We start from the raw sequence: 12,988 nt of genomic DNA, 5'->3' as shown, positions 1-12,988 counted from the left end.
GTCTAAACTAGTCGTGGCCATCCCAGCCTTCTTTGCTAGATATTTGAGTAATCTCTTTCCCAGTTTCTCTTCTCTGGCCAGTGAGATGTAAGAGAATGCTGAGTTCTTGTGAGAACTGCTTTATTTCATAATTAAAGAGAACCACTAAGAGAGTACTCCCTCCCTTCCTGTTTGGGTGAGGACTTGATACTGCAAGAGCCACCTTGCATCCATGAAGGAGAAGTTAAGGGAATCTGAGAGACAACTCCCATCACAGAGCTGCACGTGACCCCGGAACTTGACAGTTTCCAGTTGTTCTTGCAACCAGTCATTGTCTTTATGGTGCCTTTTCCCCCATCAGGGAGGGAGGTGCCCTGCTTCAAGTCTTTCCAATTAAACTGCAGTTTAACGGGGGAAATTGCCTTGTGAACAGCCAAAAGCCAGTACAACTTAAATATGGCAGTTTATCTCAGGACATCTCCCAGCACCCTTCCTCCTGAGAGCAAGCTGCTGTGAAAACCAAGGCAATGGGAAAATGGTCGGAAACATGACTAATGTCTTTTCCAGTTCATACACTGAAGACGTCATTCATTCATTCATTTGGAAAGTCAGCCAGTGAACAAACATTTATTAAGGACCTTGCCAGTCCCAGGTGCCACTATGTGCTGGGTATAGTCACAAGCTAAAGTCCTTGCCCTCCCAGAGACAGACATGAAACAAATATTCCACCAGAAAGTAATGGTAGTTGAGATCAGTCCCCTGAGAGCGAGTAACTGCAAGATAGGGGTGAGGACAGTGACAGTGATCAGAGACAGCTTCTCCAAGGGAGGAACATGTAAACTGAAGTCACCATCTAGTCTAGTCTAGTTTACTTCAGGATTATTTAGAATTCTGCAGATGAGAAATGAGGAGAGCAGCAGGGATAGAGACAGCAAGAACGGCAGGAAAAATTATAGAACTTGGCGATTAATCAATGTGGAAGTGAAAGAGTGGGTGTCTAGATGTCTAGAATTCAAGCTTTTATTTGACTGGTAAAGAGTTAATAGCTGGTAAAGAGTTAATAGACATCAAGGATGTCTCCCACGCTTAGGCCACTGGGTAGATGGAGACACATTCATTAGCATGGTCAGTTACAAAAAATGGACCTCATTCTCTACCACTCTGCTTCCTAGTCCTTTCACTCCTGACTTCTGCTCTTTCCACAAAGGGGCGGAGTCTATGTCTCTACTTCAATTTGGGGCCCATGACTTACTTTGGCCAACAGAATGCAGCAGAAGGGATGGCTTCCACCTTGAGGCCTAGGTCTCAGGAGGCCTTGTCCATTTCCACCCACTCTGTTGGAACTCTGCTCAGCTACCATGAAAGTAAGCCCTGGCCAATCTGCTGAATGAGAAGAGACATGTAACTCACTCACTGCCCTCCCTCATCACAGCCAACAGCTGCCAGACATGAGTAATGCCATCCAAGGGCAGCCAGCCCCCACCCCCAGAACCTGGAATCTCCCTGCAGATGCACCAAAGGGCTCAACAACTGTCAGTGATTGTTGTTCTAAGCCATCTAGTTTGGTATGGTTTGTCATGCAGCAAAAACTAACCGGTACAACCAGGTAGAGAAAGATGTGAATAAGGGTGGGGCTGTCTAATAGGCAATTAGACAGGTGAGGCTGGAACACAGGAGGCCAGAAGCATAAAGGTCTTCTAACTGTTCGAGATGAAAGTCCTCAGGCTTCTGCCATGCCACTTTCTGGTGGGATCCAGAAATCCAAGAACCAGTCTGTGGCTCTCTTTTGTGTCCTCTTCCTCACACTCCCTCCCAACCCACCCTAGACTCCATCATGCACCTAGAAGTAAATACTTGGATAATGAAGCAAATGCATGACTCAAGCACATAGGATAGTATTAATGATGGACAGTGCAGAGCCAGGGCCCCCAGTGGACTGCTCTTAAGTGTTCAGGAATGAGCCAGTGCAATCCCTGTCTGCAGAGAAGGGGCTGGGCGTGGATGCTGAGCTGCTAACAACCACTGCCCCTAAGGGGACTTCATCTATCCCTAGCAAGGTCACAGTGACTGCAGTTGCCTCCTACTAATTCAGAGCTCTTGCCCCCTCTATCCCCTTTTCCATATTAATGCCACCCCTTAGCACCTTTTCTTTCTTCTTCTTTTTTTTTTTTTTGAGACGGAGTTTCCCTCTTGTGGTCCAGGCTGGAGTGTGCAGTGGCACGATCTCGGCTCACTGCAACCTCCGCCTCCCGGATTCAAGCCATTCTCCTGCCTCAGCCTCCCGAGTAGCTGGGATTACAGGCGGTCGCCACAACGCCCGGCTAATTTTTGTATTTTTAGTAGAGACGGGGTGTCACCATGTTGGCCAGGCTAGTCTCGAACTCCTGACCTCAGGTGATCCACTCGCCTCGGCCTCCCAAAGTGCTGGGATTCCAGGTGTGAGCCACCGCGCCCGGCCCCTTGGCACCTTTTAAAAATAAAAAGGGCGTTTTACAGGAATCTGTGTCTCCATTGCTGCAGAAACATTCAACTGAATGATCAGTTGAATGTTTCAACTGATCGCACTTTTTCTTCTTTTTTCTCTCGCCAACTCGTAACTCCTATCTCAAGTTCACCAACAGGTCTAGTGACTCTGGCTGGCTGCTGGGGGCGAGGAGAATCGCAGAGTGCCTGAGTAGTGGCCGCCCGCGCGCTCTGGACAGTGGCGGTATCTCCTGGGTCCGAGCCCCGGAGCCGCACTCCTGCAGCAGAGCGCCTGGCGGAGCACACGGCCTCGGCGACAGTCAGCTCCGCGGCCTCTGCTCCCGCCCCTCCCCGCCGCGCCGGGAAGGGGCGGAGACGAGGAGGAGCTGGGGCGGCCGCCGCGCTTTAGGGCGCACCAAACCCTTTAAAAGCCGCGGGCCTTGACAGCTCCGCTGACAGTCGCCACGGTCTCGCGCCCCTCGTCCGGCACTCCCAGCTCGCGAGCCGGCTCCAGGTGCGGCGAGGCCCCGTCTGCTGGGCTTGCGCGTGGACCGCGGGACGCGCTCCATGCGGCTGCTCAGCATGTCCGGGCACTTTCTGCTCACACCCATCCCCGAGTCCTCCCCGGACCTCCTGCCCAAGGACATCAAACTGGCGGTGCTGGGCGCAGGCCGCGTGGGCAAGAGCGGTGAGTGCGGCGGGGACCCCGAGTCGGCTTCGCTCCCCGGCTCCGGCCGCGGCCACTGGGGGCGCTGCGGAGAGAGGGACCCTCGGCCGAAGCAGCGGGCAAGGGGCAGGTGGAACCCGGCTGCTTTCGCGCTCGGAGGGTCCCCGTCAGTCCCAGTCTGCTTCCCTGGCCGTTTCCTGGGGCATCTACTCTTGGGCTTTGCGGGGTTCACGCCTGTTCGGGGATGGGGTGCGGGAGGGGTGTCCCGCCATTCGTACTTGCGGCGAAGCCCGCGGCACCTCGGCTTTGCGGAGCCTCTGGAAGCGAGCAGTGCCCGCGGTTCTGCGCCCCTCACGCCCTCCAGGTCTCCCGGGAGTGCCCGGGTTTGACCGGCTTGTCCTACTCCTTCGGTTGATTTTCCCATTTCCTTTTCAGCAATGATCGTGCGCTTCCTGACCAAGAGATTCATTGGCGACTATGAACCGAATACGGGTGAGAATACTTTCCTGCTCCCTGCTTTTATGTTTGCGTGTTTCTTTTTCTTTTTCGGGATGGGAGTTTGCTAATTGAAAAGCAAATTCTCCTTCATTCTCCAGGCAAGTTGTATTCACGGCTGGTCTCTGTCGAAGGGGACCAGCTCTCCCTGCAGATCCAGGACACTCCCGGGGGCGTCCAGGTAAGGACCTCCAGGGGCAAAGAGCTCACCCCAAACCCTCAGACCACTCCGGAGGGTACAGCACGTAGGGCGCCCACGCTGGGCGCAGGGGTCTGAGCAAGGCATCTAAACAGACCTGTGCATTTAGAGGTAGGAATGGGCTTTCCACAGGTGGGGCCAGTGGTTGGGATGTTAGAAACTCTCTAGGGGGGAGGCGTGGTTAGAACCAGCCTCCTCTTGTCAGCAGCTGACTTAACTTCATTTTGCAACCCTGGTGGGCCATCACTACTTAGGCACTTCTTCTGGAGGTAGCCATGGAACCATTAACAAAGAAAAAAACATTTAAAAACAACAGCAACCGGTAGGATTCTGTTGGGAGAGTCCTTTCCCCTGGCAAGCACTGCTTTTTTTCTGAAATGGAGTTTCGCTCTGTTACCCAGACTGGAGTGCAGTGGCTTGATCTCGGCTCATTGCAACCTCCGCCTCCTGGGTTCTAGCAATTCTCCTGCCTCAGCCTCCCTAGTAGCTGGGACTACAGGCACCTGCCACCACTCCCAGCTAATTTGTTGTGACTTGTATTTTTCAGTAGAGATGGGGTTTCACTATGTTGGCCAGGCTGGTCTCGAACTGCTGACCTCAAGCGATCCGCCTATCTCGGCCTCCAAAGTGCTGGGATTATAGGCTGAGCCACAGTTCGGGATCCAAGCACTGCTGAAGTGCGGCTGTTACTGGCTGCTCCCTCAAGTCAGTAATTGCAATCAGATAACCCCTTGGCAGAGGGTCTAGAATGTAACTTGTTTATAAACCAGTTACTAATTGCTACTCCCTTCTCCAGAGGAAAGGTCTTGTGGAAGAACCCTAAGCAAGGAATTTCTTTCTGTAACATTCTTAAGAAGTGCATGTTAAAAATATTTGTATGGGTTTGGGAATAGATATTTATTTTGGCTTATTTTCAAAGTTTTGTTTATTATGAGTTAGTGTTTTCTACAAATTGAGCCATTCTGGTTTGAGGTCATTCTTCAGTCAGCCATGGTTCACCAGAGACTGCCTGTCAAGCAAGGGGTTTAAAAATAATGCAGGGATAACAGCTAATAAAGCAACCCAGGCAGGGAGTTTGCCTGGGAATCTGCCCTTTCCGTTATCAAAAGCCTCCTTCTGCAGAAGCTGGGTAGAACCTGAAAACGGTATTTAGTGATTTCTTTTTCAAGTGTTTCTTCAAAGGTTGCTTTGATGTCGTTTTGAGTTTCTCTCCCACGGAGGGTTTTCTTGACTGGTTCTCATTTTGATGTTTTCTCAGATCCAAGACAGCCTCCCCCAGGTCGTTGATTCTCTGTCCAAATGCGTGCAGTGGGCCGAGGGCTTTCTGCTGGTGTATTCCATCACAGACTACGACAGCTACTTGTCCATCCGACCCCTTTATCAGCACATCCGGAAGGTCCACCCTGACTCTAAAGCCCCTGTCATCATTGTGGGCAACAAGGGGGACCTTTTGCATGCCCGGCAGGTGCAGACACAGGACGGTGTTCAGCTAGCCAATGAGCTGGGCAGCCTGTTCCTTGAAATTTCCACTAGCGAGAACTACGAAGATGTCTGTGATGTGTTTCAGCATCTCTGCAAAGAAGTGAGCAAGCTGCACAGCCTCAGTGGGGAAAGGAGAAGAGCCTCCATCATTCCTCGGCCCCGCTCTCCCAACATGCAGGACCTGAAGAGACGCTTCAAGCAGGCTCTGTCTCCCAAAGTCAAAGCCCCCTCTGCACTGGGGTGAACCATCTCAGACAGAGGCCTCTCCTTTTTAATATGCATTTGTGCAGCTAAAAGACTGGGCTTCTCCCTTTTTAATCACACATTCAGAGTTTATTTTTATAAAAAAAATTGATTTTCAAGTATATGTGTATTTCTGAAAGTTCAAACAGTGATTGCCTAGAAGCTGGATAAAACTTTGTTTTGTTTTAATAAAAGAAGTTTTTTTTTTTTTTTTTTTTTTTTTTTACTGTAACCGCTGGCCACTTTTCCATTAAAGGCAAAATGGCAACATTGCTCCTTGTTTTCTCAATGTCTTTTTATAGAAATCCTACTTGCACCAGAGCCCAGAACTGCTCCATGCTTGCCCTCATTCTAAACCCTGATTGGTGTCTCACAGTGGGGAGGAGTTCATGTAGAGGGAGTCTGTTGTGGGAGAAAGGAAAGTATGTGGAGGAGGAGAGGGATTTGAATAACTACAGGATGTCTTTAATGAGGACACTGGCACCAGTCATGAAACTGACACGGATTTTCAAGGGAATGGATACAGTATAAACTGATGCTAAAACGTTACAAGTCATGAGTAACATTATTATTATTTATTGGTGCAAATGTAAGTTTGTACTCTCTACCCATATTTAAAGAAAAGCCAAAAACCCCTTTTCTAGTATTTCTTATGTTAGTAAGTGGGCCCTACCGTCCAAAACTTCTTCCCTTCGAATAGGGCACCAGATCTGTCAGTTCTTGCTCCTGTTTTTCTCTAAAGCCTCACTCTCCCTTAATCTAGACCTCCCCTTGACTGGCAGGCAAGAATCTAGGCAAGATCCATGTTTCTTGGCTTCTAGAATGACATCTTCTAAATGTCATTTTACACCAGAACAACCTTGCTAAAACTAACCCTAATCATTTTATTTCTGTAAAAAACTCAGTGGATTTCCCCTTACCTACTGGTTAAAATAGACGTGAGACATGACATCAAGACTCTTTACTACCTCTCCAAGCTTATCAACCCCTCCTTCCAACACACACACCCCAGCAGTCAGTCCATTCCAACAGATTGTCTTTCTCAGCTACTCCAGGCTTTCATGTCTCCCGGCCTTGGCACTAACTATCCCTCTGCCTCAAATATTTTTTCCGATTCTATACCTAATGGCTTGCTAACACATCTTTAAAAACTCAAGTCTCATGCTACATTCAGCTCTGAAATGCCTTCTCTGGTCTTCCTCTATTCCTGGAGCATTTGCATTGTAACGCAACCTTGTCATGTAGCTATTTGTTACCCCACTGGAAGGAGCCCCCTCAAGGACAGTAACTGCATTTTATGATCTCGTATTCCAAACTTCTAGTTCAGTGCTTGCCCGTAGAGTGGTAATTTTTAAGTAAATAAATAATGAATAAATGAATGAAAGCACCATTTATGGTGCCAAGGGTCAATGATGGGATATTACCATGAAACAAGTTGTTACTTCTGCAGGTCAAGGACAGGTGTCCTGAGTAATTAAAGATTCTTAGCTGCGATGGAGAGGAACTGACATATGCAGCTTCTGACAATCACAGATCATTATCTTTCCATCTAAGAACACCTCTGTGCAGACCTGTGATGTCAGCACCACGTTTCCCTGTAGTTGAAGAGAATCTACCTGTACAAAATGGCATGAAGGGTTAGGAAAATTAGATAATGCATGTCTAAAAGAGTGTCCAAATAATTAAATAAAATATTAATTTGGATCCCATCGTCTTTCAAAAAGTGCCTCACATTCTCCTTGTTTGCATGCTCTCTGAACAAAATCTCTATCGTCATCTGTTCTGCTTCCTGCCATGATTCTTAACACCGTAGGTGTAGACACAAGAACAACTGATTCTCCTAGTCCCTGCCATGCCTACTATGTGTCCAGATTGCCATCTGCCACCAGGGGCATCTTTGCCTTCAAGGAACTGAGATCAAACATCCCATGGGAAAAAAGTTAAATCATAATCTAAAAGCTAAAGCATAAGACAAGTGATGTCCCCAGGCCACCTATGATCAAGTTTCAAGTGAGAACAGAAAGCAGCCTTGAGCTCTTCAGGGGAGCAGGCTGTGGATCAGAAGGGTCAAAAGATGAGTCCCATGGCCATTTCAAAGGGACTCACAACCTCATGGGCTCAGGCAGGCTGATGGGCCAAGCAGAAACCCCCCACTCTGTCTTCTTTCTCTCCCACCATCAAAAATAATTGACCTCCAGGGCTTCACCGCTTCCTTTATTCTCTGGTCCCCGGAACTGGCCAGGTCATGGAGAAGCTTCATTGCCTGTGGTCCTTCTTTCCCAGGCCTCCTGCTGATCAGCAGTGGGGTCTCCTGGGGATCATGGTGCTTAGGGAGCATCTAGAAGGCTCCTGGGATGGTAGCCCTGGAGATGGAAGAGATGAGCATGGAGTAATTGGAAGGCGGTTAGACTGGGAAGATGTGTAGGGAAGAGAGCTGAGGATAGGGGCTTGGCTGGGTGCTAAGGAAGCCCTAACAGGGGAAGCTGAGCTGTAAGCCAACATCCTCTTCCCTCACCAATAGGGAGGGCATAGTTGAGAGAGCCATGAGTGTCATTATCTTGCAGGCAGGGGCAGAAGTCCTGAAGCATTAGACAAAATGCTGGGTAGAACATTAAACAAACTTAGGTGGATGTGGAGAGAACACTATCTGTGCTTTTTTTTTTTTTGAGAAAGAGTCTCGCTCTGTCACCAGGCTGGAGTGCAGTGGCACGATCTTGGCTCACTACAACCTCCACCTCTCAGGCTCAAGCGATTCTCTTGCCTCTTGGGACTACAGGCACACACTACCTAATTTTTCTATTTTTAGTAGAGATGGGGTTTTACCATGTTGGCCAGGATGATCTCGATCTCTTGACCTCATGATCCTCCCGCCACAGCCTCCCAAAGTGCTGGAATAACAGGTGTGAGCCACCATGCCCAGCCTGGCTGGTATCTGTGCATTTTATCCAATAGTTTTGCTTTACCTCTGAGGTGTCATGGCTGGTGCAAGAATTTACCTCCATCGTCATGAGAGAGATGGGACTGCAGCTTCCCCCATCCACTTCACCTCCCTCCTCCATCCCTGCCCCAATGGGAAAATCTGTTTCTGAAACCCCCATGCCTCCACTGCCGGCACTTGTTCTCCTTCTGGTCACGGCTCAGTCACTGATTCTGCTTTAAAACTCTTGCTGGTCATGGAGAAACATGCAGAATGATTTAATTAATGTTGCAATCAGTGTCATTCTGGAGAAATGGATGCGATCCAAAACGGCTAAATTGTACATCCTGCAAACATTCTGTACTTCACATGCAACTCATGAGAAGCAAACTCGAATAATGGAAAAATAAGTCAATTATAATAGAAGAAAATAAATTTGTTTTGCTTGTGATTAGGCGAAGGGCACAGCGGAAGTTCTAAAGTTTATTAATATCTGTTTAGAGAAACGGATTAAATAAATACTGAGGAAGGCAGTGGTAAACAATAGAGCAAATAAAAAAGACAAGATGACTCTTTAGGCATAAATTGGGGCTTGAATTGCTTTTTTGCTCCTTGTGTATGTTGCAATTTCAACTTCTTATTATGTAAAGTTACCAGTTCAAATTTACAATGCAAATATATTTTGGGTGATTAATACACTATTATTACCATTTACTCTCTCTCCAAAAGGTGGAACGTTTTGAAAGACTTTGTTAAAATTAGTCTCAAGGTACTGTGGCACTTAGGAAGAAAGATGTGCTATGGAAAAAAAAAAGATTATTTTCCAAACATCATTAACTGAGCTAGGGCCCTAGAAAAAAATTAATCTATGAAAGTGACGATTTGGATGCAATCGCAAAGCAGTTTCAGCATAACAGAGTAGAAATGTGCCTGTCTTGGACGAAATGTCTAGAAGCCGCCCAGTTCTGGATTTCCTGTGTACTTCTCCCCTAGTAGAAAAGCAGCTCTGTTAGGATTTGAGTAAGTCCTCATTTATCTTCAGATCTGTAGCACCTGTTCAAGTGTCCAGTACACAGCAGGATCCTTATAAATACTGACTAAATTGAACTGTTAGAAATATTGGCCAGGCACAGTGGCTCTCGCCTGTAATCCCAGCACTTTGGGAGGCCGAGGCAGGTAGATCACCAGGTCAGGAGTTCAAGATCAGCCTCACCAACATGGTGAAACCCCATCTCTACTAAAAATACAAAAATTAGCTGAGTGTGGTGGTGTGCCCCTGTAGTCTCAGCTACTCTGGAGGCTGAAACAAGAGAATTGCTTGAACCCGGGAGACGGAGGTTTCAGTGAACTGAGATTGCATCATTGCACTCCAGCCTGGCAACAGAGCAAGAGTCCATTTCCAAAAAAAAGAAAAGAAAAAGAAATATTGGAGTCCCTAAAGTTATTTTTGTATTGTTCATGAGTACAGCGGTGTGCTAGTCAGGGTTCTTTAGAGGGACAGAACTAATGGAACAGATACATATATATATATGTGAAGGGGAGTTTATTACCTCTCACAATCACAAGGTCCCACAATAGGCTGTCTGCAGGCTGAGGAGTAAGAAGAGCCAGTCTGAGTTCCAAAATTGAAGAACTTGGAGTCTGATGTTCGAGGGCAGTAAGCATCCAGCGTGGGAGAAAGATGTAGGCTGGGAGGCTAAGCCAGTCTGTGTTTTCACATTTTTCTGTCTGCTTATATGGCAGCTGATTAGATGCTGCCCACCCAGATTAAGGATGGGTCTGCCTTTCCCAGCCCACTGACTCAAACCTCAATCTCCTTTGACAACACCCTCTCAGGCACACCTAGAATCAATACTTTGTATCCTTCAATCCAATCAAGTTGACACTCAGTATTAACCATAGCAAAGGATACATGTCTATATCCTGAGTTTTCTTTGTCAAACTGTCAGAGACGGCTCCTTTCACACCAATCTCCCTGGCCATTTTTTTTTTTTTTTTTTGAGACAGGGTCTCACTCTGTCACCCAGGCTGGAGTGCAATAGCCCGATCTCGGCTCACTGCAACCTCAGCCACCCAAGCTCAGGCAATCCTTCCATATCAGTCTCCCAAGTAGCTGGTGATTACAGGCATGCACCACCACACCCAGCTAATTTTTGTATTTTTGGTAAGGACAGGGTTTCACCAACCATGTTGCCCAGGGTGGTCCCGAACTCCTAAGCTCAAGGGATTCACCTGGCTCAGTCTCCCAAAGTGCTGGGATTACAGGCAGGAGCCTCCTTTCCCCAAACATTCTCCAGAGAAAGGATACTTGAACAAAATAGATGCTTTCAGTTTTCCTTATATCTTTAGAAAAACCGTGACAACAGATTTGCATTATTTTGAATCACATCAATTGAGAATCCCCTTTGTGCAAAAAGCCCTGTGCTACATGTTACTATAATCCAGACATCCTTCCTTTCCTAGGAATTGAGTTCAGTGGGAGTTCTGGGGTCACACTTCCGAAGCTGTGACTTTTTTGGGGGAGATGTGAATTTAAAGTCTGACTCTACCTGAGGGTGTTGACAAAATCAGTGGAGGATGCAGATCACAGAGCTGAGGGGAGATGGAGGCAAATACCCCAAAGAGTGTGAAAGTATCCTTACTAAGAAAGGATGTTTCTTACTTTACAGATTGTAAAGCATCATTCCTTAGAGGCATGTGTTCAAGATTAATGAGTTAAAATTGTGAAATATTTACTGCCATTTCTTATTGGCATTCTTTTTTTTTTTTTTTTTTTTTTTTTTTTGAGACGGAGTTTCGCTCTTGTTACCCAGGCTGGAGTGCAATGGTGCGATCTCGGCTCACTGCAACCTCCGCCTCCTGGGTTCAGGCAATTCTCCTGCCTCAGCCTCCTGAGCAACTGGGATTACAGGCACGCACCACCGTGCCCAGCTAATTTTTTGTACTTTTAGTAGAGACGGGGTTTCACCATGTTGACCAGGATGGTCTCGATCTCTTGACCTCGTGATCCACCCGCCTCGGCCTCCCAAAGTGCTGGGATTACAGGTGTGAGCCACCGCGCCCGGCCGGCATTCTTTACTTATATTAGAATAACATTGTTAACTGCAGGGCTTACTTCTATGACCCAATTTGGCCTAGCAATACTAATGTGGATTTATAACTGGGAAAACAAGGGTGCTTCAGAAACTCCTGCCAATGAATAGACTGTTACTAACCAGCCTTGTGGAGACAGAACAGCACAGGTTCCAGAATGAGGTCTGAGTTCAAATCCCAACTTCACCATTGGTGACGTAAGCTTCCTTATCTTAAAATTGAAATAATACTACCCGTCAGACAGAATTCCTTATGGAATCTGACACATATAAAGTGCTCAGTAAGTTGTAGTTGTTTATTTATCTATTTTTAAATATATTAGACCTGTAGTCCCAGCTACTTGAAAGGTGGAAGGATCACTTGTGTACAGGAGTTCAAGGTCAGCCTGGGCAACATAGTGAGATCCCAGCTCTAAAAATAAATAAATAAAAGTAAAACACCTTGGTACATTGTGAAGCTGCTTTTGCAAATGAGTGTTTCTTGGGCTTGCTTGTCTACTCTAAAAGACACAGTACTTGCTTTGAAGTACATAATATTTTCCATTTCACTTCTGGGAAAAAGAAGGTTTGCAAGGGAATAGTTGTTTCTTCAGTAATAACACCTAACAATTATTGACCTTTGCCTGTATGCTGGGTTATTTAATTTTCTCAATAATCCATTGAGATAGAACTATTGTCATTTCCATTGATACAGGAGTGCTGGGAAGGGAAGAGCGTGGTCCCTTTAAATGATATGAAAGAGGGAAGGGAAATGCTGGGTAGAAGAGAGCATGGTCCCTGGCTAGGGCTCCACCCCCACGGACCTGGATGAGGACAGACATTTTTGTTGTTCTGTTAAATGTTGCATTTCCCAAGACCACTGTGGCCTGCCACACCCCAATCCTGTGCCTGTAGAAACCCCTGACACCCCAGCAAGCAGGCACACACGTGGCTGGTCATAGAGAGGAGCACATCAGTTGAGGAACACACAGGCGGCTGGATGTTGAGAGCAGCACACCCACAGGCACCAGCACGCCGGCAAGCCACCGATCCGCAGAACAACACAGGGTTTGGCTGGGGCAGTTGGCGGAGAGCCCAGGCCCGACTCCAGGGGAAAGCCGTCTCCTTTCTGTCTCCCCCATTTGCTGAGAGCTACTTCCACTCAATAAAACTTTGCACTCATTCTTCAAGCCCACATGAGATCTGATTCTTCCAGTACATCAAGGCAAGAACCCGGAATACAAAAAGCACTCTGTCCTTTTGACAAAGTGGAGGGTCTCATTGAGCTGGTTAACACAAGCTGTCTATAGATGGTAAGACTAAAAGAGCACACGGTAGGCCGGGAGCGGTGGCTCACGTCTATAATCCCAGCACTTTGGGAGGCCGAGGCGGGTGGATCATGAGGTCAAGAGATCGAGACCATCCTGGTCAACAAGATGAAACCCCGTCTCTACTAAAAATACAAAAATTAG

At 47.2% G+C, this 12,988-nt stretch overlaps 1 protein-coding gene across 2 annotated transcripts; it reads left to right on the top strand.

Moving 5' to 3' along the window:
• The first annotated feature begins 2,898 nt into the window (after positions 1–2,898).
• Positions 2,899–7,239, top strand: RASL11A (RAS like family 11 member A). 2 transcript variants are annotated; one of them, XM_012471060.3, is made up of 4 exons: positions 2,899–3,130; positions 3,545–3,601; positions 3,706–3,785; positions 5,062–7,239. In XM_012471060.3, the coding sequence occupies exons 1-4, from the start codon at positions 3,010–3,012 to the stop codon at positions 5,527–5,529; spliced, it is 726 nt and encodes a 241-aa protein (XP_012326483.1). In that variant the 5' UTR covers positions 2,899–3,009; the 3' UTR covers positions 5,530–7,239. The 2 variants fall into 2 exon arrangements, with proteins under 2 accessions (XP_012326483.1, XP_064229518.1); XM_064373448.1 differs by lacking the exon at positions 2,899–3,130 and adding an exon at positions 3,238–3,269.
• The last annotated feature ends 5,749 nt before the right edge of the window (positions 7,240–12,988 follow it).

This window comes from Aotus nancymaae, unplaced genomic scaffold, assembly GCF_030222135.1.
Source record: "Aotus nancymaae isolate 86718 unplaced genomic scaffold, 86718_ANA_hifiasm-v0.15.2.pri h1tg000009l, whole genome shotgun sequence".
Classification (NCBI taxonomy): Eukaryota; Metazoa; Chordata; class Mammalia; order Primates; family Aotidae; genus Aotus; species Aotus nancymaae.
This window is presented reverse-complemented; position numbering and strand designations above follow the sequence as displayed.